Source organism: Choloepus didactylus, chromosome 21, assembly GCF_015220235.1.
Source record: "Choloepus didactylus isolate mChoDid1 chromosome 21, mChoDid1.pri, whole genome shotgun sequence".
NCBI lineage: Eukaryota > Metazoa > Chordata > Mammalia > Pilosa > Megalonychidae > Choloepus > Choloepus didactylus.
In genome coordinates, this window is record NC_051327.1 from 23,810,948 (window position 1) to 23,838,832 (window position 27,885).

The following is a 27,885-nucleotide window of genomic DNA, read 5'->3' on the forward strand; positions in this document are numbered from 1 at the left end:
AGGGGACCGCTGGGCGGGCACCTGGGGGCTAAGCAAACATGTCAGGGGGACTGAGTGCGGGGTGGGGGTGTGGGGATGTCCGCAGATGAGCAAACGAATAAGGGGCTGTTTGAGGAAGCTGCGCAGAGTAGGAAAGAGTGGGCTGTGAATCCCGGGGGACCCTCCACAGGTGGGGTGCAGGGGGGAGGTGCCCACAGAGCAACCTGAGCAGGGTACCGCAGAGCACTGGCTCCTGGCCCCTGCCTCCCCTTGCAGCATCCTCTGAATCCAGCCAAGTTCTCCCCATTGAAGTGAATGAAATTTGGGGCCTCCTGGTCCTTCACTGGGCATTTGAAATCCACCGCGAGCTGGAAAGCTGCACGATTTGATTAAATTCTAAAGGAGCCAGAGGCCGGTTTACTGTCTGTCCTTTCTGTCCCAAACCAGGAAGAGCTGAAGACAGTAAGTCCTCTTTGAGCATAAGCTTCTGGAAGTTTCCTTCCCTGCCTCCCCGATGGCACAGTCTGGGGGGAGGAAGGCCAGAAAGCAGAGCCGTTCACCCGAGCTAGTTTCCCGTGGCCCGAGCCCCCTGGGAGCCGCCCCCCGCTGGCCGCGCAGCCACAGAGGCCCCCGCTGAACGCCGGGCGCACTTACGTGTTAGTTCATAGGATGTGAGCGCCGAGCTGCTGTTCACAGTCTTGAAGCTGCTTTGGGCTGTTAGGGGCAAGCAGAGCAGAGAGCCGGTCACCACGCAGGAAAGCAGTCAGTGCACAGGACGGACGATGGACAGGAGTGGAGGGGCAGCCCCTGCCGTGCCGGCTCCCACACGGCCCCTCCGAGGGGTGACGGCCTCGTGCCCCCCATGCCACTCCCCCTCACCCGATGCCCAGAGACAAACGCATCCGCTCGGGAGCAGCAAGGCCACTGGTCTCGCCCTGTGCGGTGCCTGCCCCGGTCGTTACAGGGGGTGCAGGAGGATTTGGCGTGAAGCACAAACAACATGGAGAAGAAAATTGGGGCCCTCAGATGCTCCGCGGAGTGAGTGCAGCTTACTGGGTCGGGCCAGGTCTGGAAAGGACCAGCAAACCACCAAGCCGGATGCATCTGCTACAAATATGTAAACGTGTATAAAGATAACTGCATCGTGGAGCTCTTTCACGCTTTTTGGTCTGATTCTGCTACAGCGCCCGGGGACATGCTATTTGTTGCCTGCTCAGCAGCCAGGGACGCCCACAGGAGCTTCCTTTCATCCAGACCATTCCGGGTGGGGGTTCCAAAGGAGAGGAGGCTGTCGGCTCCCCGGCTCCCCGGGAGTGACATGGAGGCATCCAAGGCGCCCGCTGCTGGGCTGGGAGTGGGCCCTGCCGGGGCACAGTCCGGAAGCTGCTCCCTCCCTCTGCCCGTGCCTGGAGGTCCTGGGCCATCGTTTGGGGGGGTGCGGGAGGAGAAACAATCGTGGCCCTCCTTCCGAGGCGGGGCTTCCCCGCGGGCTGGCAGGAGTGGCTGTCGGGGCTGGGGGTCCTGGCCGGGTGCAGGCTGAGCAGGTGGAACGGCCCCGGGTGACAGGGTGGCAGCAGGGAGGCCTGCCAGGAGACCCTCCCCGGCTGGGCTGCTCCCGTGCGGGGCCACGGCCTTCCACCACTCCCCCGAATTCCACCCGCTGGGCAGCAGGGCCAGAAGGACTGTCGCAGCCGCGACGGGGGCGCCCCGGGGGAAGAGCGGTTTCCACCCCCACCCACAGCACCCCGCCACGCCCGGCCCAGCGCAGATGCTCGGGGTCCCCGGAGAGCCCGGGCGGCCGCTGTGCCCGCGCCAGGAGGGGGACGCTGCTCACCTGTCAGCTCGGCTCTGAGCGCCGAAGGGCTTTTCACCGTCTTGGCCTCGGGGCCCGGCCCGGCCTCGGGGCCCAGCTCCCGGTAGTAGATCCTGTAGCCCATGAGAAGGCCATTCAGGCTTTCGTCCCTCGGGGGCTGTGGGGACAGTGGGTGCAGGAGTGACCCCTCGGCCAGGGGCTGGGCCAGCAGGGTGGGGGCCACGACCTCTTCCCCCAGGGGGAGCCACACGTAGGGGCAAGTCACTCGCTCAAGGGGACGGTTCTCAGCGATGCTGTCAATTCCTGAAGGGGAACCCAAGGGGACGCCGGGGCAGGACACGGCTGTGGAGCTGCTCTCTGGCTTTCCTCAAGCCCCAGCAAGTGGCCGCCCTTGGGCCCTGGGCTCCGTGGGTGTCTTACCCCTCACGCGGGGACGGCGGCCACAGGCAGGTGTACAAGGAGACTGCTGGCTGCTGCTGGCTCGTCCTCAGCTGGCCCCAGCTGCTCCCACCACCCCTGGCCACCCGGCCTCAGTGCCTGGCCTAGCAGGGACCCCCTGACCTCTCTGCTTGCCGGGTCACTCCCACCCTGCCCTGACCCACGCCTGAGGCTGAAATCCCCAAGGCTCCCCAGCCTGGAGGTCTCCCAAGTGCCTGCTGATTTCACCCCTTTTGGCTCCTGGAAACCACTGAAGCAAGGACAGGTCAGACTGGACCGTGAGGTCCGGGGCGTGGCCCAGAGAGACAGTTTGGCCACGGGTCCCCGTGACTCCACACCCTCTGCAAATCTACTCTGGGGTGTCACTCAGGCCCAGCCCCCTTGCTCTTCTTGCTTCCATGCGCTTCTGTCGATCCATTAGGATGTGAGGGATGGGTCCACTTGGGCAAAAATCCTGTCCCAGAGGAAGGGCCCCCCCTTCCCCGCAGGCCCCAATCATGGCCCCAGCCTCAGCGCCGTCAGGGTTCGCGGCCTCTCCTCTGGGATCCCAGAGTCAGCAGAGGGCGAGACCATCAGGCTGTGAGCAGGAGACGGGGAAGCGGCATGCCCCGCTGCGGGGACCTCGCAGCCTCACCCGAAGACCCGGTGCAGGAGAACTCCACGGTCCCCATCCGCAGGACGCTGCCAGCACCGGAGCAGACCCTTCCTGCTCCTGAGCAGAGTCCAAGCTGTCACACAAGAGCCCCCGGCCATCCAAACCCCCACGACCGCTTCTTCCTGCCTGTGCTGGTTTGAATCTGCTGTGTACCCCATAAAAGACGAGGTTCTTTTAATCTACTCTTGTGGGGACAGACCTATGGTGGGTGGGACCTTTTGATTAGGTTGTTTCCATGGAGATATGGCCCCGCCCATTCAAGGTGGGTCTCAATTAGTTTTCTGGAGTCCTTCAGATAGTCGACACGGGCTGAGACACTTAGAGAGAAAACATCCAGAGACATTTTGGAGACAGCCGTTGAAACCAGGATCAGGAGGGAAGCTAAGAGATGAAATCCAGAGTTCGCCCTGGAGAAGATAAGAGAGGACCCCTGGACGCTTAGAGAGAAATGTCCTGGGGGAAACAAACAAGGACACACAGGAGCTGAGAGAGAGAAGCTAAGACAGAAGCCCAGAGACATTTTGGAGAAAGCAACAGAAACCAGAAGCTAAACCCAGGAGGGGCCCAGCAGACTCCGGCCATGTGCCTTCCCAAGATGCCATTGGCCTGTTTTCAGAGAAGGTATCGCCCTGTTGATGCCTTAACTGGGACATTGTCATGGCCTGAGAACTGTAAATTTGTGAACTAATAAACCCTCAGTCCATTTTTGGTATTTTGCATTCCAGCAGTTTTAGCAAAACAGGTCCCCATCTGAACCCGAGGACCAACAGGATTTGGCTATTCAGATAAACCCCTCTCTATTATAACCTGTGCTTCTCATGATCCAAAACCCAGGAAGCAAACAGTATCTCCGTGCGTGTTCCCACTCTCGGGTGGACTAGCTCTGCTGGTAAAGGAAGCTGGCATCGAGGCACCTGCAGAAGTGCAAGCTCACGCACACCCAAGGCACGAGGCACATGTGTGTGTGTTGGGAGGTCGCTCTGCCTTATTTCCAAAAGGCTTCCAGGCTGTTTCAGAAGTGACCGTCAAAGACACAGTAACACAGGTGGCTCGCTGGCGCCCCACAGCCCCTCTGCTTCCCTGACAGGCACAGTGCTCCCCGCTCTTTGCTGGCCTGCAGCCCCGGCTCCAAGGCCGCGGGCCCGTGAGGGGACAGGGAGCTGCCGGGCCTGGGCGTGGTGGGGAGAGCTGCCCTGGGCAGGGAGGACCGTCATCTGGGGTCCTTCCCCTGCTCTCTCTCTGCCTTTACTTTGCCATCACGGGCAGCAGACCCCGGGGCCTCGCTCTGTCTCCCGCCCTTTCCATCAGCTCCCGCAGCCAGAACCAGAACCAGAGCCCTGGGTCTTGGAGGCCAAGTGGGTCTTTTTCATTTTACTTTTGCCTTCTTCCTCCCGGGTGGTTTATAGATTTAGCAAATAATTACACAGGACATCGGTTAAATCTGAATTTCAAAATTACTGTTGGTCTGAAATTCAATGGACTGGACATCATACATTTTTATGGGCTCCCTCCCCTTTCGTGACTGCCTTACATCAGCACAATCTGTGGGTGGAGATATATTTTACATCACCTCACAGTAATAGAGCTAGCGATAAAAATCAAAGAGTGAACTCGTGCAGCCAGGGCCTCTCCTGGTGGATGGTGTGGGCCTGGGAGCAGGTGTGCAGCCGAGGCCCAGCAGCAGACCGACTTGGACACCCCGGTGGCCTGAGACCCATCTGTCCAGGCCCCGCCATCGAGCCCTGACCACCGACCGCTCCCCACCAAAGGGGCCCCTGCCGGCTCGCTCACTCTCCAGGACTTCTCCCACTTAGGAGAACTAACCGAACCCCAAACCTGAGCCCAGAGCTCAGGCCCCAGGAGGCCGCGTGGGAGCAGCTGTGGGAGGAGGCCACAGCCAGGGCCTTATTTCCTGCGCTGGGGAGCTGGAGGAGGCTGGTGGTTTTTGTTGTGGTTTGATTAGAGAAGTTGTAGGTTTACAGAATGTGGTTTGTTATTTTATTTTTACTAAATTCTACCCCTTTCTTTTTGTATGCCATCCTGAGTGTCCCAGCCTGGGTAAACCCCACCGTGTCCTGGGCTGTCTGTCCATCCCCACTTCTCTCAGGGTCTCCAGTCCTGCTCTGGCTCCTCTCCCTGAAGACCCCACACCCTACACCCTTTCCTTACCCACGGTTTCCTTTCAGGTTTCCCCTCCGAGAAGGCCCGGGTCTGCTTTGAGTTGTTGCTTCTCCCCCCACTCTCTGAAGACGGGCTCCCCGTGGTCCAGGAGGACGCCTCTCCGTGTCCCCAAGTGCCTCCCACCCAGCAGACACGGACGCCGCGTGCACACGACACACCGTGCGTCAGGAAGGCCCCAGCCAGCATCCCGCACGTCCCCGCCAAACCCTGGAGCCCCCCCGTGCAGAGCGGTCTCTCCCGGTCCCTTCCCGGCTCCAACAGCTCATGTGAGGGCTCCGGCCGAGATGACTCGGGGTGCGGCGGCCACTCCAGGAGGACCCACCCTGGCCAGGGCCGTGTCAGCCAGTGGCCGTCGAGCCCATCGACCATCCCCGCGTACGGAGACCCCGAGGGAAACTCCGGCTCGGGAGCCTCCCCGGTTGGTGATGCACCCGTGTGCCGGGAGGGGGTGGAGGAAGCTTCCCGGGGGCCTCCCAGGCCTCCCCCTGCGCCTCTCCCTTGGCTACAGTAAAACTGTAATCCTGAGGAAAGCACTTTCCTGAGCTCTGCGGGTTGCTCTAGCAAATTCTCCGACCTGAAGGAGCGGTGGGATCCCCCGGATTTGTAGTGGTCCTGGGGACCCCCAGACTTGCAGCTGGAGTCCATCATGGGTGGGCCCTTCGCCTGGTTGGGTGGCTGGAGTCCAAGCTCCTCGCACACACGGCACGTGATACGGGCGCCCCGGCATCCGCTCACACGAGGACGGGGGGCCCTGGCACTGCCGCTTCCACGCTGGGCCCGGCCTTCCTGTCGGCTGCAGTCGAGACTTAAACCGAAATCCTCAGGCTCTCGGGCCTTGTCCTTCGAGCATGACGACAACAACGTTGCAACAGAAAGCTTATTTAATGCCGCCTTTTAAAAAAATGGATGGAAAAGTTGGCAGTGAAGGTGTCGCCCCTGCTTCCGTCTCTGAGCCCGTGGGCAGGTCCGCAGCTCCCCTGGGTCTCCAGGCCCCGGCCCTGCCGCCTCCCGAGGGCACCGCCACAGCCGCTCCCTCGGTTCCGGGCTTCCCTGTGGCAGCCCCAGTGCCCTGAGCCCACGGGGGACGAAAGACGCCTCGGCCTGCCTGGGCCTGGGATGGGATGCCAGGGAGGGGAATCCACTTCCGAGGGCCGGGCAGGAGGCTCGACTCAGTTCACCCAAAACAGCTCAAAGCAGGAAGCGGCGAGTTTGGGGAAATAAGTGTCTTTGCTGGGACCAAATGTGGCAGCAAATACAGTTCCCGGGGCCTGTGCCCGCATGTCCCAGTCCCTGGGGGCCACAGAGGGGCCGAGCCGCCCACGAGGCTGAGGGTATGGGCCCTGCCTGTCACTCGGCGAAGGGGGTTCCTTCGGGGGCAGGGCTGGGCGACTCTGGGTTTGGATCCTGGGCTGCCGCTGGCTGTGAGAGCTCAGGGCGGAGGCCGAACCTCACAGGCCCTCACCTGGAACACGGGGGTCTGCTGGGTGGTCTCGAGAGCACTGTGTGACTCTAAACTGAACATCCCCTCTGCTCCCAGACCTCCGGTGAGGAGGGGGAAAAGGAACGAGGTCGGGCCTCCTGGGGGTGAGGAGGGGGACGGGGAGGATGGACATCCTGGGGGTGGGGATGGGGACGGAGAGGACAGACATCCTGGGGGTGGGGAGGGGGACGGGGAGGACGGACATCCTGGGGGTGAGGAGGGGGACGGGGAGGACGGACATCCCTGGGGCTGAGGAGGGGGACGGGGAGGACGGACATCCCTGGGGCTGAGGAGGGGGACGGGGAGGACGGACATCCCTGGGGCTGAGGAGGGGGACGGGGAGGACGGACATCCCTGGGGGTGAGGAGGGGGCCGGGGAGGACGGACATCCCGGGGGCTGATGAGGGGGACGGGGAGGACGGACATCCCTGGGGCTGAGGAGGGGGACGGGGAGGACGGACATCCTGGGGCTGATGAGGGGGACGGGGAGGACGGACATCCTGGGGCTGATGAGGGGGACGGGGAGGACGGACATCCTGGGGGTGAGGAGGGGGACGGGGAGGACAGACATCCTGGGGGTGAGGAGGGGGACGGGGAGGATGGACATCCCTGGGGGTGAGGAGGGGGATGGGGAGGACGGACATCCTGGGGGTGAGGGGGGGACAGGCCTCCGGGCAGCTGCCTGAGGGATGGAGGTGGCAGGACGCCCACACGGACTGCGCCTGCTGGCAGAGAACGCTGTGGTGGCTCCCGCTCTCTGGGCTCCTGGTCGCCTCCTCCGGCAGGGTGTGCCCAACCTCTGCCCTCAGAGAGACCAGCTGGGGCCTTGGGGTTGAGTGACAGGCCCCAGGTCCAGGCCCAGGACGCGGTGGAGCTGGTTCTGGCGTCCAAGCCCAGTGCACTGCCATCCCCCTGGGCGTCTGCGTCTTCAGGCCACACTCCCATCCTTCCCCGAGCGGGAGTGAGGATCCCCTCCGAGCCTGTGGGGTCAAGTCCAGTGGTTCAGCAGAACACGGGGGCCCTCGAGGATCTGGGGAGCCTGGCCCCTACCCGGCCAGCGGGTCCACACCCCGAACCTCTGCCGGCCCGGCCCGACTGGGGAGACCGGGGTGCCCTGTAAGGTGCAGTGCAGCCGGCACCTCCTGCCTCCCCGCAGCCAGGGGTCTGCTCCCCTCCACTGACCCACTCTGCGTCTTCAGCAGCCCACGCAGGACCCGGCCCCTTGTGAGTGACGGTGCCAGGGCAGAGACAAAGGAACACGCCCCAAGGTGGGTTCTTGGGCAGCCCCAACACCCAGGCCCCCGGAACATTCCTGGAGGAAGGTGCCTCGTGCAGCTTCGGGGCTTGTCCTCTGCCGGGAGGTCACAGCTCAGGACGGGCTCGAGGGCTAAGGAGATTTTCTTTAGCAACAGAACACCTCGACGTCCACTTCTGGAGAAGTTGGCGCAGCACCAGAGAGGTGCTTTTGAGTGGCAGATGCTCGGAGCCACTGGAGGCTTTAGAACAGCCGATTAAACATTGTGATCAATTCAGAAATATTAATTCCTATTACGAGCTGTACTCAGGGTGAACACAAAGGCACCACCAGCTAGCATGTATTTTTGAAACCTTAAGCTTCCAAACAGAACTGGCCCCCATGAAAAGCAAAGATTGATTGCCCCACTGGGGAGAATCAAACCTGACAGACCACCACGGAGGGCGGATTAAAATGGGCTGGCATCCTTCAAATTACAGCCGGTGTTTGCGTTTTAAACCAATTACCCAAAAAAAAAGGTTTACAGGTGAAGCATTGCATTTGGAATGCAAATCTATACTTAAGCATAGTTTCTTTGTTCTGTTCACTCTGATCTAGTAAATTACTCATAATTTTAATTATACTTCCACCGCTTGGCAGTTGAAGGCATTTATTTCCACAACCCGTCCTACTGACCATGCTGCTCTGTGCTTTGCGCAATTAGTTTGTTCTGCTCGGCTCTGAAGGGGGACAGCTGACGGACACGCGTGCCAAGTTCCTTTGGTGCTCGCTGCCACCCCACGGAGCTGCCCGTCGGCAGCTGGTGCGCTTGGGCCCTGCGTAGCCCGAAGCCCAGGCGGCAAAGGGGCTGCCGGGCAGTGCGTGGGTGACGGCCACTCGTCCGGAGGAGACAGCGCAGCAAGAGCGAGGCCTTGGCGGGAAGGAGGCCCGCCTCGCTGCTGGTGAGGACGCGCACGGTCTGCAAAGGAAACGCACATTTCCCGGCAGAATCTGGCACAGGACACGGTGCCCCTCCTCTTTCAGTTGGTTCTATTGGGGGGGGGGGCTTGAATTTCCATTTTGAATGTTTCCTCCCAAAGCCCCTGACGGAGGTTGGATGCGAAGCACGGACTTCGGAAGCTGAGTGGGCCTCGGACACCAGGCTTGGCCGACACCTCTGGCCTGTGTTCACAGAGGGGGCCTGGGGCTGGGCAGGTGTGGAGGTGGCATCACCGTTGCCAATGGCAGAGGGGAGGCGTGAAGGGCCGCAGCAGGCCTGACCCGGGGCTCAGGGGCGAGACGGGGGCCGTGGCTTCCCCGAGGCGGGGTGGTGGGCGCCGGGCTGCCTTGTCCGGGGCTCCTGCCCCTGCTCCAACCCCTGCTACCCTGGTAAAGCTGACAACCGCATTCGCCACGGCAGCGACTGCCAGTCTCACATTCTGGAAATGTCTTTTGATCACCTTTAAAGGGCCCTATTCCTTCTAAAACCTGTCACTTAGCAAGAGGAGAGGGTGGCGAAGCAGCCCACGAGGACCACAGCAGTTCCTGAAGGAGACGACGCACTGCAGCGGCCTGTTACGAAAACCCCGCCTGCCGGCCCCTGTGAGCGCGGACCAAGTCAGATGAGGCCGAACCACGAGGACGTGCCGTTTTCCCAAGGCAAACACTCGGATTTCACACGATTCAACTGAAGACCCTCTGATGCCACCAAGTCACCACACAACTGGGGAGAGGACAGCCCTTTAGTGGTCACCAGCTTTACCGTTTCCAGGGGACTCTCACATTTGCCTCTTCCGGCACTTTCCCTGGGCTCGGAGCCTTCCTTGGCTTGTCCCTAACGGCCCTCACTGTTAAAAATGATCCAGAATTGGAACTGAGGCGGAGCAAGCAGCATGTCCTTTCCACGCCCTCTCACGGCGTAGTTTACCAGGCACCCAGGGACTGTGCCTTTGTTTACCACTGTTGGTTTACAGGCGAAAGACCCAGGCTGTGAGGATACGTGCTGCCTTGTGGGTATTTCATCCAGATGCAAATGGTTCTGTAGAAAGAGCAACTCCAACGTTGTGGTTTTACTGCCCTGTACAACATTAACCAGTTTTGTACGTGCAGTAGATGGAATTACGCAGCCCCACAGAGACAGGTTTTTGGTCTTAACCCACATTCCTGTCAGTGTGTTGGTGTGAACCCGCTGGAAACAGGACCTTTTGAAGACATTTATTTTATTTACAGCGAGGACCGACTGAGTCAGGTGGCCTTTATCCCTATTGCTGGAGCCCTCTGGACGCAGTAGGTCAGAGGGGTCACGGGGGCAGAAGCCAGAGGTCACGGAAACCGAAAGAGCAGAGACAGAGAGTGGGGGAGGGAGCGGGAGAGGGGGAGAGGGGGAGAGGGGAGAGGGGGAGAGGGGACCGCCATGTGACAGGAGGGGAAGGAAGCTGAGGAACCCCAAGGACTGCGGCCAGCCAGCCCAGAAAGTGACAGACATTGGGCAGAAGGCAAGGCCTGGCCAATGCCGCAACCCTGGACTTCTACCTTCCAAACCACGAGTCAGTGAGCTCCTGTTGTGACACACCCAGCATGGGACACTCGTCACGGCAGCTCTGGGAAACTAAGGCAGCGACCCGGAAACCCTGCCCGAGCTCCTTCGTCGGACACCTGTGAACGGTCAGTCCCTGGGGTGCTCTCTGCACACCGTCTCCACCCTGCCGGCTCCCTCGGCGGTGAGCTGAATGTATGTTCATTCCGTCTTCGAACGACAGCCACGTCTCACCTTTCCGATATTACACTTGGACATCGTTTCCCTTCAAGTCCGCAAGGCCATCGCGAGGTGTTTTCTTTGCTCTACTAGCAAACGCTTAATCCGGGGCCAGGCTCGGGCAGCGTCACCTCTGTGGCCGAGTGCGAGGGCCCGGGCACCTGCTGTCCCGTGACACGCGGCCCCCCTGCACTTACCTGCCACTGCACCAGGACGGAGGATGTGGTGTGCGGGGTCACGGAGACGAAGCCTGGAGGCTCACCCGGGACTGGAAGCCAAGGGAGAAGACAGTGAGCGTCAGGGAGACTCTGCTCGGGCTCGGCCGGCCTCCAGGGCAGTGCCTCCCTCGTTCCAACGGGAGGGACAGCCAGGGCCAGCCCCCAAGGGATGGGGGAAGCCAACGAGCCAACATCCAAGCCCCCCCCCCTCTTACATGCTGGTACCCTCCACTCTGCCCATTCTGGGGTCTTCCCAGGCTCCCCTTCAAAATCTGTGCCCAGGATGTAACTGAGAAGCCAGGATTTAGGGGTGATTATGATGACTGAGTCACTAGACAGCTATTCCTTTTTTACTGTCTAGTGTATTAGAGCAGACAGAGAGATACTTGACATCTCTGAACTGTAACCCAGCTGCCTGGGTTTCTGATGATTGTGTAACTATGTAGGCTTTATCTTGTGATTGTAAAACCTGTGACCAGCCCCCACTTGTACCCCCTTATCCTGTTTTTCACCTTTAGAGTCTTATGATCACTAAAGACAGCTCCTAATGTTTATTAATGAAGGGCCTTGAATCAGCCCAGAACTGAGCCACCCCAATTATAAAAAGATCTTGCTAGACAGAGCTGGATCAATCCAAAATGGGCCCGCCTGACATGCAAAGTAGCTTAAACGTTAACCTATAAGTCACCTGTACCTCAGCATAACACTGAAAGTCACGCCCGCCATCATATGAAGGCCGCCGTTTTCTTACATATATTCTGTGACTAAGCATGTCATCAATCTGTGTGTGCTCGAAATTAGATCATCTCTAACCTCGTCATCTTGAGCCATTGTGCTCAATATCCTAAAACCTGCCCGTCTTTTGGTACTATAAAACTATTAGAGTTACTGATGTTCAGGGAGACAGATTTTCAGGCCAATAGGCCATCTGCTCTCCTGCTTTGTGCTTAACAATAAACTCTTCCTCTTTGAAACCAGGTGGCTCAGGAATTGGTCACTTGAGCGCATCAGGCAGAGAACCCACAGCTTCTGACTGGTATCAAGGAGAAGCCGCTCCTAATGAGGTTGACACAAGGTGACACCCCTGACCTGGTGCCTGCAGAGAGACTCAACCGGGACACACAAGTTGGTTCCGCTCTTGCCGTGGGGGCTTCTGAGAGCAGGACGTAGGAGTGCTGGGCCCTGGGAGCCCCTGGGATTGGGGCCTGCACTTCCAGAGGTCTCAGGTCAGAGCCACTTCTCCCGAACAGGACAGATGTCCAAGCCAGGCCGTGCTGCTCTTGGTTTAAAAACTAATGTGACTGTCATGAAAGGGGCTGACTCCTGGGGAGGCCCGTGGCTGGCCGACCGCAGCTCACGCTGGTCTCTGGAGGGGTCATGTGTGTCTGGCCTCTGCACTCTGCACTGGGACCTTGCTACCTCCCTCTGCCCATCCGTGACGCCTGGGAGGACTTCTCTGACCCCCGTCCCTCCTCCCCGCTGCTCCCTATCTTAGCAAATGGACTTGACCTTGGTGACGCCTTCCCCACAGTGAGACTCAGATGCCTACTCCACGTTGCATTAACAGTTGGTGAACCTGGAGGCTGCCGGTGCTCTCCCCACCCTGCCCCCGGGGCCTGGCAGACTCCCTGCCCTCCTCACCAGGACTCGGGCCCTGGGTCCCCACCTCCAGGGCTCCCTCGGGACCGGCCTGCCTGGCCCTGCTGCGGCCCCCGGCACCCTGTTCCTGCCTCATCGGCCGCCCTCCAGCCCCCCGGCGCTGCTCTCGCCGGGTCTCTGGTGCGGCCCCCTGTGCCTCCTGCTGGCCTAGCTTCAGGTAATGGGGGGCCCTTACCCAGCCCCCCGGAGAGCCTGACCACACTAGGCTGCAGTTGCAGGGGGTTCTCAACACCCAGGAGAGGAGGCTGCGCAGGGAATGGATCAGCACAATCAGAGATTCCCGGTGAGCTCCCCGGTACCCCCTACGCCAAGGAGGCTCCCGGCCCCAGGGCTCCCCGCCCCTCCCTGACAATCGCTGGCCGAGGATGAACGGGGCAGGATGCAAACGGCATGCAAATCCACCGTGGATCTCAGGCCCCGAAGACGACTGGATGGGGGCCTCAAAAGAAGTGATTTCAATATCAAAGGACTGAGAAGGGCCTTTGGGAAGCTGGGGAGGCCCCGGCCCTTTTGATGGCACCTTGTAAGGGGTGTAAGGTCAGAGACAGGCCCCTGGAGGCCCCCTCAGCCATGTCACAACAATGAAATCAGTTGTATTTTGTTGTATTTTTTCTCCCTTTATTCTAAGAATTAGTGCTTAGTTGTAAATACTACCTCATTTTCGTTAAATGTAAGATATGGTTTCATATCTTAATATTTTTGTTCCAATGGCATCTTCTCTTACGGTTTAGTGTGGAATTGACCCTGTTTTAAGTGAGTTCATTTAAAAGACTCTTCTGGTTTTCTCAGAACTCCCCCAGGGTTTGCTTCCACGTCTTCCCGCCGCCCCCTCCTCTCCCTCGGCTGCGTCTGGGCCTCGCCAGCCCGGGTGGAGCTTGCTGGGCCCGAACCTTCGCGACGCCTTCACCCACGCGCGCAAGGCAGTTTCTGCCCGAGCTCCTGCCCGTGCCTGCCCCTCGGGTCCAGACTTCAGGGAGGACGGGTGAGCAAGCGGGCGGCGCCTCGGCCATCCCCAGGCCTCGAGGGGCAGAGCCCACGTCCCCTGTCCCTGAGAGCACAGCCGGGGACGCCCTTCTCCTCGGGGCACACCGCCCCCGCTGCGCTCTGCTCCCCTGGGCGTGTGGGCTGCAGAAAAGCCTAGAAAGGCTTAGCCAGGACCCCATCGTGGGCCTTCCTGGTCATCTGAGGCCTCATGTAGGAGAAACAAAACTTCCAGGTTACCAAAGAGGCAGGCGGGAGCTGGGAGGCCACAGGGAGCCAGCTGGAAACGGGTTATTCGAGGAGTGTCCGCTCCGCGCTGCATGGAGATCGCGCCTCGGGAGGATTACTAGACGCGCCTCCGGACGACTAAGCGCAGGGGTGGCGAGCCCTGGCCCGAGCCGCAGCGCCCGCCTCGTGGCACCGTCCTCCTGCCCACCCGAGAGGCTGCCCGTCGCCAGCGGGGCACAGGGTGACCCTGAATCCCCGGCTCGCCTCCCGCCCGGCAGGACCGCGTCACCGAAAAGTACGAGGACCCTCAGGCCCAGCTCTCCAAGGTCGAACCGAGTGGGCACAAAGCACCCCCAGGCCATCTCACTTCCCATCACTTAACTGTGCTGCCGTCAAATAGAGCGGCTTGCCGGTGAGAAAAACTGGGGAAATGTCTTAAAACCCAGCTGCCCTTTGACCCTCATTTTAAATGATCCTATAAGTTATTTAATCCCTGGGACGCCAATGGATGGCAGGGGTTTGGGAGGCCACGGGCTGTACAGGCAGGCCCTGGGGGTCTAGTGACAGGGTTCTGCTCCCCACCACGGGCTCCCTCCAGCCCCTCCCTGCCCAGGAGGAGCTGCCCCCCGGGGGGACACCCTGCCACCCACAGCCCCGGCGCTCACCGTCCTGCAGAGTGGTCACGGGCTCTGTCTCAGCACTGAAGGCACTGTCCCCGATGTCGTTGGTGGCTTTCAGGCGCAGCTTGTAGGAGGTGAAGGGCCTCAGCCTGGAACGTGGGGGAGACCCGTCAAGGTGGGGAGCCTGCCCACCTGTGCTGTCCTCGGGGGCTGCTGGGGGTCCGTGGATGGAGACAGGACGGTCCCTGCTGCCCCGAGAGCTCGGGAAGCCCCCGGACCAGTCACCCTGCCTGCGGCCGCGAGGGACAGAATCCTGACCCGAGAGCACCCCCAGAGGCGGGGGCCTGGGCCTTGGGGAGCAGGGGCTTTATGGGGCCTGGCTGGGGGCAGGGGGAGCCCCCAACACGCAGGGCTGGGCCTTGGTGGCCTGTCCCGAGAGACGGGAACTTCACTGGCAGAGGGTGAGTGGGGGTCCCCCTGGCCGGGCAGGGAGCTTTGCTGTGGGCCCCCCCCAGGGGGAACTGCCACCACCTCATAATCAGACATGCCCCTGCGCTGCGGATCCTGCTCTCCCAGGAGACTAAGGAGTTCCTCAGGAGGAGCCAGTTAACCCAGCCCTCGCGCTGGTGGTGATCCGGAGTGGAGTGAGTGCCCGCCTGGCTTAGCCCCCTCACCCCTCCACGCTCCCTTGCAGAGTCTGCCCCTGCCGGGCTGCCGCAGACTCCCAGCCCACCTCCTCGTCCCAGCTGAGCCCACCCCGACCCCCAGCGCCAACATTTACTGTGCCAGACACTGTGCCCTGCACTTGACAAGCAGTGTCCGTGTCACCCTCACCGCAGCTCTGGGCGTAGGGGGTGTGATTACCCCCACTTCACGGTGGAGAAAACAGGGGCCCAGGCAGGGGGTCGCCAGCCCAACACCCGAGGACCAGTGAGTGGCTGAGCTCAGGGTGACTGGGGGCTTTTCTTGAGGCAACATTCGCATATCGCTTTACAAAAGAATAAGATGTCAATTGCCCAAATGAAAAAACACCCCCCCGCCCACTGAGGGCAATTACAGGGGCACTAATGTTCCCTCAAGGCACTGCTGGTCCACATCACGCCTTCGTCCATCCCTCCATCCCTCCATCCTCCCATTCATCTGTGCACCCACCTACCTTCCTTCCTTCGTTCCTTTGTTCCCCCTCCCTCCCTTCCTTCTCCCCCCCCCTCCTTTCCTTCCTTTCACCCATCCATCCTTCTTACCACCCACCCACCCACCCAGGCAGCTGGTCCATATTTACTGGGTCTCGGCGGCCAAGCCTCTTGCCGAGTCTGAGTAAGACTCAGCCAGACTCTTCTCCGCAGACGCTCAGATCTTAGCCCTGACCAGCCACCGAGCTGCTCTTCCAGCTGCCCGTGTTTGCTCAGCGTCCGCCTGGCCAGTGCCCTCGGGTGTCCTTCACGCGACTTGAAGACGAGCAGGAAGGAAGTGGCAGGACGTCTCCCCGCCCAGCAGCGGAGCGTCCAGCATCCTCTCCACATCGCAGACCAGAGCACGCAGGACGATCTGGACTCCACACTCCCCCGTCCCCTGGGTCCCATGGTCCCACCTTCCTCCACCTCCAGTCCCGGCCAAGGCCCACACTCGCACCTCACTCCCAATCCCAGCTGTGAGTGAGTGGTTTTCGGAGTGAGCCCCCCAGAGCCCCACAACCCTGTGGGACCCCCCCCTCAGCGACACGCTCAAGGGCTCCCGCGACCCTGCATTTGGTTCTGGCTAACAGCTTGTTGAAAGAAACGATTCTGCTTTTTAAAAAACTGATAACCAGTCTTGTAAACCACGATCAGAAAACTTTTCGTCCATCCCTGCTTTCTTACTACCCTCCTGCTGAAGACGAGGTAACAGTGACTCTCTGTCAACTAACGCCTCAGGGGGTGCTTGTCCTTCAAAGCCCCTCAGGATCTGACCTTGCCATAGAACTTCCTGTTGCTTTCGGTTATAAAACTAAAACATATGGATCCTGAACATTTAAAGAAGCTATCAACTACTGCCTTTATTTATTTTTAAGGCACTGAAAACGTTTATTCAGAATTTGTTATTTGCAAAATGGTCACCTAACCCATGCATAATGTCCTTGGCCCAGTTGGCCTGATTTATAAATGGCATTATTTTTAAATATTGCACAGAAGAGGGAGGAGGAGGAGGAGAGGCAGGAGGAGGGGGAGGGGAGGAAAGAGCCCACCGGAGAGAGGGCCAGCTCGCCCACTGCCATGACTCCCCGTCGGGTTACACGGGAGCTCCCTTGGCCCTGACGTTTTTGATTTGGGCCCATCGCACCTGTCACAGGGGGTGGCTCGGAGGCGCAGGCCACGCTGCTGTCTCCCGACCTGCCCGGAAGCCGGGCCCCACCACCTGAGCCGCACATGCCCACCCCACCAGCCATCCTCGTTGTGTTCTACCATCCGGGGCACCCCACAGCTCTGTGCGGGGAGCCCTGCTCGCCTTCCTCTGCAGCACCCTTCTGGGGCGCCAGCCAGGCCTGCAAATTCCTCCATTAACCAGAAACCACAGAAGCCCAGGCCCTCCCCTAGCGCGCCAGGCCACGTGTCCACTTGTCTCCTCGGCACAGTCACACCAGGCTTAGATGGTTAAACTCTCTGTGCTTTTTGGCCTCTGACAGACTTTACGTGGCTGGTGAAAGCAAAATGTAAAAATAAAAATGTTTTTTTTTTTTTAAAAAGGAAAGTGTAGCCATCAGGATTACGAAACGGGAAGGGAGAACACGTCAGAGCAGTGTACAAAATATTGCTTCCCGTGACATTCCTCCCACTGATAGGCAGAAGCAGCATCTGTCCTAGTTCTGGCCCATTAGGAAACTGACAACAGTCTCTCCTACCCCAAATTAAACTGTCTGTCCTGAAACATGAGCCTCTCCTCTTCAACACGAAGTCCAAAGCGCACAATTAGTCTGTTTGATTTCAGAAGGCTCTGCCATGGAAGAGGCAGCGGATTTTCTTCTTTCTATCGAACGGCTACCCGAGGGGTGACGTATTTACACCCGCGAGCACACGGCTAATTGAACTGAGCACACGGTGCAACAGAGGGTGGTTTATGGAGGAAGCCAGGGCACGCCCAGCACCCAGCCTGCGGCCCTGCCGGGGGAGTTCCAGGGCTCCACAGGTGCATTGCAACCACACTCTGCTGGGCTGAGTTACAGCCCTTGGGTTCTGTTCCTGTTGTTCAAACGACAAGCAGAGTGCCGGCAGCAGTGGGGAGGACGGCGTTTGCCATTTTGGATCGCCTGATTTGTTGGCTGCCAATCCGCTGACTGTCCATAACTGAGGAGATCTTGGACTCCTGAAGCTGAAAGGCACAGCCAGGCCATCCCTCCACGCCTGTCTTCTCACAGACGAGAAAGTGGAGGTAGAGGAGATTACAGTGACTGACTCTCCAAGACCGTGTTGCCACTAAGGGCTGGCGGAGAGCTAAAAGCCAGGTATCCAGACTATGGGGACACTGCTCTTTGGGCCATGCCATAGACCCTCGTGAATTAGGGACGGTTTGTGCCCAAGAAGCTTTGAGCTATGGGCCCACGGAATGTCAGCGCTACAGAGGGTCTTAGGGATGACTACTTCCCTTTAGAGAAGACACGGAGGCAGGGCATATTTTTGCTTCATCAACTTAAGAAATCTCTGCTTCAACTTCATCTGTAAAACGGCATGAATGAAAAGTCTGGTGTATATCTCCACCAGGTTGTTAGCATAATAAAAAACACATATGGAAATCATTTTGAAAAGTACAGAATGCCGGGTACTGAGTAGAGGACAGTGGTGCTGCTGCTGATGGTGATGATGGTGGTGATGGTGGTGATGGTGGTGGTGGTGATGATGGTGAAGGTGTTGATGGTGGTGGTGGTGGTGATGGTGATGGTGGTGGGGATAGTGGTGATGATGGTGGTGGTGGTGGTGATGCTGAGGGTGTTGGTGGTGGTGATGCTAGTGGTGATGGTGATGGTGGTGGTGATGGTGGTGATGGTGGTGGTAGTGGTGGTGGTGATGGTGATGATGGTGATGATGGTGGGGATGGTGGGTGGTGACGGTGGTGGTGATGGTGGTTGTGATGGTGGTGGTGGTGGTGGTGGTGGTGGTCATGGTGGTCATAGTGGTGGTAATGGTGGTGGTGATGGTGGTGGTGATGGTGGTGGTGGTGGTGATGATGGTGATGGTGGTGGTGGTGATGATGATGGTGATGGTGTTGGTACTGATGGTGGTGATGGTGGTGATAATGGTGATGGAGATGGTGGTGGTGGTGATGATGGTGGTGGAGACGACGGTGGTGGTGACGATGGTGGTGGTAGTGGTGATGGTGCTGATGGTGGTGATGGTGGTGATGGTGGTGGTGGTGATGATGTTGAGGATGTTGATGGTGGTGATGGTAGTGGTGATGGTGGTGGTGATGGTGGGGATGGTGGTGATGGTGGGGATGGTGGTGATGGTAGTGGTGATGGTGGTGATGGTGGTGATGATGTTGAGGATGTTGATGGTGGTGATGGTAGTGGTGATGGTGATGGTGGTGCTGATGGTGGTGGTGGTGGTGGTGATGATGTTGACGGTGTTGATGGTGATGGAAGTGGTAATGGTGATGATGATGGTGGTGGTGATGGTGGTGGTGGTGATGGTGGTGGAGACGACGGTGGTGGTGACGATGGTGGTGGTAGTGGTGATGGTGCTGATGGTGGTGATGGTGGTGATGGTGGTGGTGGTGATGATGTTGAGGATGTTGATGGTGGTGATGGTAGTGGTGATGGTGGTGGTGATGGTGGTGGTGGTGATGGTGGGGATGGTGGTGATGGTAGTGGTGATGGTGGTGATGGTGGTGATGATGTTGAGGATGTTGATGGTGGTGATGGTAGTGGTGATGGTGATGGTGGTGCTGATGGTGGTGGTGGTGGTGGTGGTGGTGATGATGTTGACGGTGTTGATGGTGATGGAAGTGGTAATGGTGATGATGATGGTGGTGGTGATGGTGGTGGTGGTGATGGTGGTGGAGACGACGGTGGTGGTGACGATGGTGGTGGTAGTGGTGATGGTGGTGATGATAATGAGAGCAGTGAAGATCCAGCAGGCAACTTGAACCAACTGGACGAGACGTGACTAGATCGCCGTGGGAAGCAGCTCAGAGGTGAACACCCAAACTGAGGCTGCTCTTGTTTGCCTAACATGAGGTGTGTCCTTACAGCTGAAGTACTGAAACTAATTTCCTAAACTCTGATGCACCAGTTCCCATTCCTGAGCAAACGCTGACAAGTAGAAGGCCAGGCAACAACTAGTCTTGCTGGAAACAATCCTTGGGAGCCTGGGGACCACTCAGCCTTGATTCCTGGACAGAGCTGAGAGCTGTTTGGGTCACATGACTGAAGAGGTGAGTGTGCTAGGATCTATCATTTGAGGTCACAGACAGGTGTAATGGAGAGCTGACGAGTGCCTTCCTTCTTGGCGGTAAGTGGCTCTGAGGCCAACTCCGAAGGGGTCTAAGCTGCAGCCACAGCGGAGCTCCTGGAGGGGCGGCCTGCACCCACCAGCTGCACTCACGATGTTGGTCGGGGTGCACAGCCCACACACAGGTGCGCCTTCCTGGTGCACGAGGCAGGAGCCATAAAGACATCATCACACCAACGGCCACCTTTTCCCAGGGCCTGGCGTCACCTCTGAACCCCACAACCGCCCACGAGGGCAAGTGCTGAGGAAATGCACACAAAAGCTTGTCTCCTGCCCAAGATCACACAGATGGTCAGCGGCAGACCCACGGCCTCAGCCTGGACGTTTCTGGCTTCAAACTCTGTGTCTTCCCGTGAAGCCACTTTCTAACCACACGGACTCCATGTGCGTCATGCCTGACCACTGCCATTTGCTTAAGGCTCAAACCAGCGAGGGAGAGCCTCCCTCTTTTTATACCCCGTCATCATCATCAATCCAGGAAACGTGACAGAGCCACACGCCAAAGCCTGAACTGTGCCGGGGCCTCCAAGGATGGACGTGGGAGCCGAGCGAGGTGGCCCTGCGGACGGGGGAGGGCTGGGTGCCCGTGGGGAGCGCCACGCACCCTCCACGCTGGCTGGGGGCTGCGGGCGAGTCCCCTGTCTTTGCTGACCCCCGGCGTTTCCGGTGTAGCTGGGTCAGCAGCTCCCTCGTTGTGTATACTGGGGTGAAGTGAGCCAGTGTGTGTGAGGTGTCCTGGCTCACAGAGGGTGCCGAATAAATGGGGTTTGGGTCTGAGAAGCCGGCCTGGGGAGCCCCTCTTGCTCCTCCACCCTCCTCCTTGGTGATGGTGAGGGTCCCAGAGACCCCAGGGACAGCAGCACTTGCCAATTCCCTAGCCCCTCCCTGCAATCCTGGAGCATGGGCTGCACGGGCAGGTGACTGGAACTGGGACGGTGGGAAGGATGGTGTGGGGGCCAGGATGGCCCCTCTGGGCTCAGCTCACAGACCCTGCAGACCGGCCCCCGATGCCCCACGGCCGCGCTGACCACAGTGGCACCAAGCCCAAGCATGGCGGAAGGAGGCAGGGGTCCAAGGCCACGTCCCAGAGGCATGTCTGTGCAGTTCTGCAATTCACTTTAACCCCTGTCGGCCTTAGTCTCCCCAACTGTAAAAAGGGCAGGAGGTCCTGGGCCCTGAGGGGACCGAGCCAGCAGGAGGCCGGGCTGCTCTCAGTGTTACCAGCTGCTCTGTGCTGGTAGCTCAGTAAGTCACCGAGCAGACGATGAACCCTCTCATTCACTGGGATGCCCCCGTTTCCCATCAGACATTCCCTCCTCCTCCTTTGCCCCTCTTGAGGGGCCTGGACTGCCGAGCCCCCACATCTAAGCGTAGCTTCCCCATGGACGTCCCTTGTCAATCCCTGGGGTGCACAAGTCAGCTGGGCAGTGTACCCCAGAAGGACAGACCCTGGGAAGTGGGCTCCAGGATGTCAGGGCAGGACAGGATCCCTGGCGAGAATAGGGGGCACGAGCTCTCGGGGGGACATTCCCCAGCACCCAGGGCTCCCGCCATACCTGTCCACCTCGCAGGCCGTGGCCTCATGGCTGATGGACGAGGAGTAGGTGAGCCAGTCGCCTGCAGGCAGCTCCCGCACCTGCACCGTGAAGTACCGGAGCGGGGAGGCCCCGTCGCTGCCCGGGACCCACTGGAGCCGGAGGCTGCGCGCCGTCACGTCCGCCTGGGGCACCAGCAGCTCTCTGGGGGGTGCCGGCCGCTCTGCAAACAACAGGGACAGACCAGGGACATGTGAGGAACGTGCTCACATGGCTGTGTGGGCTCCGCCGGGCCCTGCCGCTGAAGCCGACCATGCGGTGACTCAGGAAGGGTCACCCGAAGGCAGTCTTCAGGCCCCTGGAACGTGAAGCCCCTTGGACGGTTCTCGCAGCCAATGTTGGCAGGGCCACGGCCCGGAGCTGGCTGGGAAACGCCTGTCCGCATCTGGGACGGGCCCCCCGAGGGAGGGGACAGGCCAGGCCAGGTGCAGGCCGAGGATCCCAGCCTCCGAGAGTGGAGGCCCCGCAGCAGCCAGTAGCCCTGGGAGGTGATTTCAGGTTCTTCTGGGCCCGGGGCCACAGGGAGTGGGCACGCAGGCTGCGCCACGCTGGGACCTGGCCTCCGAGTGGGCTGTTTGCCTCATGTTGTCTCCTCACCACATCGATTGCAAGAAAGGAACTCAACAGAGAGAGGAATAATTGTTTAATGGTTTATCATGGAGATTATTGATTCTGATTAAAATGTATGGCCTGTAATAAAGCAGCAATTGATTGTCGGATGGCAGTGACTGGCCCGTGAGAAGCTTTTGATCTGCTGGCATTGTGCTCCTTTCCTCGAGCCCCCACTCTGGCTGGCACCGTGGCTCCAGGCCTGGGGTGGTGGCTCCGCATCCCCCTGACTCCTTCAAAAGCCCTGAGCTTGAACCCCAGGGACAGAGGATCTGGGTGCCCCGGTGGAAAGCTAAATTGCGGGGACTGAGGAACAGGCAGGGAGAGGGGATGCAAGCGGGGTGGGGTGGGGCACTGGTGGGGGTACGGCGGGGTGGGGGTGCACCTCCCCTGTCCCCTCGGCTGCAGCCGGGCTGTGCAGCAGGGCCGCCGGGAAGGGTGTTCACATAAAGACTTCTGTTCAGATCTGATTTATTTCAAGTCATGTCAAACCTTTCACAAATCTCTCTCTCGTGAAGTGGGTTGGGGTCCCTCCCCCTTTAGGAAGTGCTGAGCGTTTGGAAAGGGCTGTCTCGACTCTGAGGAAGAAGGCAGCACCCCAATACTGGGTACTGGAGCGGAGGAGGAGGGGGACAGCCCCTGGCCTGGGTGTTCTGAGCCGGCGGAGGCAGGTGCTGTCTGGGAGGCTTCTGAGAGGCGGAAACACGGAGACGTGGTGCGGGAAGAAGCTGATGAGGGTGTGGGGAGAGTGTGCCACGCTGGGGGGCTGGCGGGCTGGGGGGCCGGGTGGCCCTGAGGCTGGAGGGGGACGGGCCTGGCTGGGGGCAGGAGGGTATGAGCCAGCGGGCACTGGAGATCGGCTGAAGGCCAAGAACGCAGGGCGAGAAGCCTAGACACAACCCAGAAAATCAGGCAGTAAAATAAGTCAACCGAGTCCCTGGGCCTGGCGTAAACCATTACTCCAGGGCAAACGGTCACGTGGAAGCCGGTTTACTTGTGTAACCCGAGCACGGCCAGTGGCACACACGGGCCCACACACCTCCACACTGAGCACAGTTTTAGACCTTGAAAACAAAAGCTCTCCCCTTTTAAGTGCACCTTAAATACCAGCCTGCTCTGCCCCGTGAGCCTCTTCCGGAAGGGCCAGACCAGAGTGAGCATGTCCAGCGACGATGAGCAAAGCGCCCGCTCGGCCTGGGCACTGGGCAGCCCTGAGCTGGAGTCCAGGCGGCCACGCAGCAGCTGCTGGATGCTGCGCAGGTTATTTCAGACCAGCCTTGCATGGTTCAGCTCATCACCCCCTTAAGCTGTCTCTTCAGATCTTGTAATAAAAATGGTGACACAGGCAACAACGATGCAGGCCGACGCCGAGTGGGTGCCTCCGTGGCATGGGCTCCGCTCCCAAGGTCTCTCTGGTGGGGGGACTGAGGCACACACAGGCCCCGCTGCAGTGCAAGGGGAGTGACGCCCACAGGTGGCAGCAGCCGCCTACGGGGTGTGCGCCGTGAAGAGGGCGCGCTGGCTTTTGTCCCGGCTCTGGGAGCGACTCCTGAACCTTCGGGGCTTCCCTGACATGTGAGGGTCTTTGCTACTCACAGCCCCCCCACCTGCCACTATATGCTAATGAGATGACGCAGGTGGGGGTGACTCGGGGACACGGGGCGCAGGTTGGGTTCAGCCACGTGCCTTCTTCAGTCACTCAGGCCCCAATGGTGGGACCCTGGGGGCCCGGTGACATCCCCTAGCGGGTCAAAGTTCGGCGTGCCGCGAGGAACCGCGTCCCTGGGCGCCATGGGCGCTCGGGCCGTCCCAGATCTCACCCCCATGACTCCTCTTGGGGCTGGTTCTGATTTGAGCCCTTTTAAATTTTTTTATTGTGGTAACATATATATATAGCTAAAAATTTACCGTTTTAACTATTTTTAAGCGAACAATTTGATGGCATTAATTACAGTCACAATCTGTGCCACCATCACCAAAACCCAAGGCCCAAACTTCTCCATCCCCCCAGACAGAAACTCCCCACCAAGCCCTGCCCCTCCCCAGCCCCTGGGAACCCCCATCCACTTCCTGTCTCCACGAACTTGCTTAGCCATTTGTCTCCTATGGTGGAACCAGGCGCTCCGTCCTCGGCTTTCTCCACGCAGTGGGGCGTCTTCGGGTCCATCCCTGCCGGGGCCTGGACCCGCACTTCCTGCCTTTTCAGGGCTGACTAATACTCCACCCCTGCTGGTGGACACTTGGGCTGTGCCCGCCTTCTGCCTCTTGTGAGTCACGCTGCCATGAACCTCACTGTGTGGGCATCTATTTGAGTCCATTTCAGCTTTTGGGAATATACTGTTTCGTTTTTTCTATAATACAACTGTAACTGTCAGTATAGCGCTTTGAGTTTGTGTCATTCTAGCAAATTGTCGAGCCTGGAGTGGGGGGATGGGGGTTGGGAACCCCGCATTTGTAGCCAGTTGGCAAGAAGGGCAGGTGGCCGGAGCACCCCCGGCCAAGTGGCTGGAGTCTGGCGTGGCCGGCCCTGGGGGGACCAGGCCCTTGGCTCCGGGAGTCCAACAAAGTCCAGGGAGTCGGGGTCCAAAGTCGTGGTGGTTGGGTCCTGTCACCCCATTTTACAGGTGAGGAAACCACAGCACAGAGAGGGGAAGGGACTTGCCCGAGGCCACACAGCCAGTGAGGGTCTGGCCCTGGGGTCCTTGGGACTGTGTGGGGCGCCTCTCGGAGATAGTGTCAGCGCCATCTGCTTGCGGCATTTCCCACCGGCTGTGTCTGGGAAGCTACTTCCCGACATCATTTCTCCTGGGACCTCTGGGTCTGGGGTCTGGGCTGCTTCTGCGGGAGCTCCACGGCCTGCCCTGGGGACTGGAGCTCCGTCGGTGGGCCCAGGGGTGGTGGCGGTGGCAGGGACAGAATCCACACAGCAGACATTAGAGGCAACGGCTGTGTGCCCTGCGCAGATCCCTTAGTCTGTCTGAGCCTCAACTTCCTCCCTAAAACTGGAGCCAGCACCGTATATCTCACTGGGCTGAGGTGGAAGGAAGCAAGATAACGGACCTCAAGCACCTGCGCAGCCTTTGGGGCAGAGCTGCGGTTCCGTAAATGACAGTTTTTACAAGCACTATTAAAAAAACATTTACTGAGCCCCTTCTCAACCAGGGGTGCAGTTTGGGCGTCAGCGATCCGGGGCCTGACCAAGGAGCCACCAGTCAAACATGGCTACAGTCTGGGCAACCCGAGCTCGTCACACCACCTCTCTGAGCTACATCTCGTCACTGCAAGCCTGGGACAACCGTCCCTACCTGAGAGGACAGATGTGAGGGCGAGTGCTCTGCTCTGCAGGCGCTATCCGATCGTGTGCCAGCTCCATGCTCAGTCCCCTCGCGTCTCTCGGAGGGAAGATGGGAGACCCCCCCCACCCCCACCCCCACCCTGGCCTGCAGACCACCGAGGGCCCGAGGAAGCCCCCCTGGGTCCCAGCTTCCCTGCCCTGCCCTCTTACCTCTCTTCTCGGTGGTGAGGACGGTGGCCTCCAGCGGCTCCCCCCAGCCTTGCCTCGTCTTGGCGGATAACCGGAAGACGTACGCCGACTCGGGCACCAGATCAGTGGCCGTGAACTGCCGCACCGTGGCACCGACCTCCACGGCCGTGAACGTGTTGGGGCTGCTGCTGGCCAGGCGGTAGGCGATCTGGTAGCCTGCGGGCAGGGCAGGGGCTGCTGGGCCCTCGTCCATGCGAGGAGGGCCCCTTCCTGCCACCCCCTAAGTCCTTCTACCCTGGGAACCCACAGTGAGCCATTTCCTGCTTCCTCGCCCAGTGCCTCCGGGCAGGCCTGGTATATGTGGATGGGGAAATTCCCAGCACTAATCCCCCAGGACACCTGTTTCACACGGCGTCCTTCTCAGGAATGAGGTGTGCACACAGCCTCATCTCCTGAGGACGAGGGAAAGCAGGGAGAAGGCCGCGGGGGGCTCTGCACCTCCTCCAGGCCGGGGCAGTGGCTCTGTTGGGAAGACCCTAAAGATGGCATCATCCTGCATGGCGCAGGCCCCGCGGCCAGGGCAGGTCCCAGGCTCTGCTGACCACTGGGCACCTGCTCTGCAGCCTTCCCTGCCATGGCTCCTGGCTCCCCGAGCAGGGACTGGCCCATGCTCCTGCCCCTTCCCGGTTCCCTCCCAAGGAGTCCCACCACCCACTGGAGGCTCTGAGCTCCGGGCGTCCTGAAATAATCCCCGTCCCCCCATCAGGGAAGGAGTGGGCTGGCTAATCAGTGCAGGGGGGGTCCCGGGGCCCCGCACACCTCCCCGGCCCCTCGCTTACTGAGGGTCTGAGGTTGAGCAGGCAACACTGACGGTCACACCGCCCCAGCAGGCCCTGTGAGACCTCCCCGCTGGCGTCTGAAGAGGCAGTGCCAGCCTGTCAGGCCCGGGCACGGCTGCCTGGGGTGCAGCTCCTGTGGGGCTACAGACAACGTGTGGTGCAGCTGCCAAGTCCCCACACTGACGAAAACCAGACGATGGGGTGTGACGGTGTCCCCAAAGCTAATGTCAGCCAGACAGCTCAAGCGGAACTCAACAGGAGGGAGCCCGTGGAGGGGGGTCAAATCGACGGAGCTGAACTCTGTCCGCGCAGCTCCACCATGGCAGGGTGTCCCTGGAGGGGCCCAGCAGCCTGCAGGGGCGGGCCAGCTCGCCTCGCAGAGACCCCCCGCAACTCAGCCCAGCTTGCCCATCTCCCTGGGCCTTCTGTACTCCAGGGGAAACTCCCTTGCTTCCTTTGTCTTCCTTCTCTCAAGGTTTTCGGCTCCACTGGCGACTGAGCTTGCTGGCAGCTTCCCAGCTCCTGCGCTTTGTCCTTTATCCAGCTCCGTCCACACGGGCAGCAGGGGAATAATTAGTTGGAGCTCAGACTTCGAGCACTAAGCTCCCAACCACTGCCAGTCGTCGTCAGCATCATCATCGTTCCCATGCAGATGGGGCAGTGCGGCCTACCTCGTCCGTACAGGACCACCTGCTGGCCAGGGGTCCGCAGGTCCCTGAACTTGTGCCTCCGAAGGCGTCGTTACAGCCACTGCCTCCGATGGCCGGGCTCTTGTCCCTGCCACAGTGAGCAGGTGTCCCTGGGGCTTCCTGGCCCTGGCCCAGGGTGTCCGCCAGAAGCCTGTCCCTCCCCACCCACCGACAGTTCTCTCCTGGACCTTCCTTCTCCCCTTTCCCTCCCTTGCCCTGCTATGGCGTGGGGAGTCTGCAGTCCGGGGGCAATGGGAGCCTAATCCGGAGCCTTCTGAGGCCCCTGGACACCCAACGATTAGGCAAAAGTGGCAGCAGCACGGGCCACAGTTGGGGCCACCCCATGCACCTGTCGTTGCTTCACTGCACCCTCGCCCCGCTCCCACGGGGCAGGCCCCGCTTTGCCACAGAGAGGAAGCTCAGAGAGGTTGACATGTTTGCCCGAGAACCCCGGATCAGGGCCAGCCAGGCCCAGGCCCCGAGTGTGGCTGGCTCCAAGGCCTTCATCTTCCCCCCATATCACACTCTTTCTCTGGAAAGAAAACAGCCACCCAATCTTTTCAGCAGAGGAAAAGCGTCCCCCCTGCCAGATCAGAGCCACACTAGTCCACACACCAACCCCCCGCCCGGTGCCTGCCGTGTGTCACCTTCCTTCCTGACAGAAACCGGTTTACCAGAGGAGTTAACACCCGTGCTGTAGAGTCTGACGGGTCTGGGTTAGGATCCCGTCCCGGCAGATTCCTCGCTATGTGACCACGGGCAACACAGCCTCCCGGAATCTCAGCTTGTTAGACCTTGGGCAGCGGGAGAGTAACGTGTGGCGGTGGTAGGTGGGGGGCTGGGCGGCACGTGAGGTGTTCCCAAGGCAGGCACCCACGTCACCCTCGGTGCCGGGCCATTCCCGGTGTCAGCGTTACGAGGAAATGCCAGGACCCAGCAGGACTCAGC

The 27,885-nt window shown here is 60.0% G+C and overlaps 1 protein-coding gene across 4 annotated transcripts in view; it reads right to left on the reverse strand.

Moving 5' to 3' along the window:
- Positions 1-27,885, reverse strand: part of SDK1 (sidekick cell adhesion molecule 1) — a 941,791-nt gene that overhangs the window by 70,710 nt on the left and 843,196 nt on the right. For all 4 annotated transcript variants that reach the window (XM_037813737.1, XM_037813739.1, XM_037813740.1 and 1 more), the window contains 6 exons: positions 25,431-25,625; positions 21,278-21,479; positions 14,287-14,390; positions 10,733-10,803; positions 1,814-1,949; positions 634-693 (listed from right to left, as the gene is read on the reverse strand). In XM_037813737.1, coding sequence (XP_037669665.1) covers positions 634-693; positions 1,814-1,949; positions 10,733-10,803; positions 14,287-14,390; positions 21,278-21,479; positions 25,431-25,625 — 768 coding nt within the window. The remainder of the gene's footprint in view (positions 1-633; positions 694-1,813; positions 1,950-10,732; positions 10,804-14,286; positions 14,391-21,277; positions 21,480-25,430; positions 25,626-27,885) is intronic.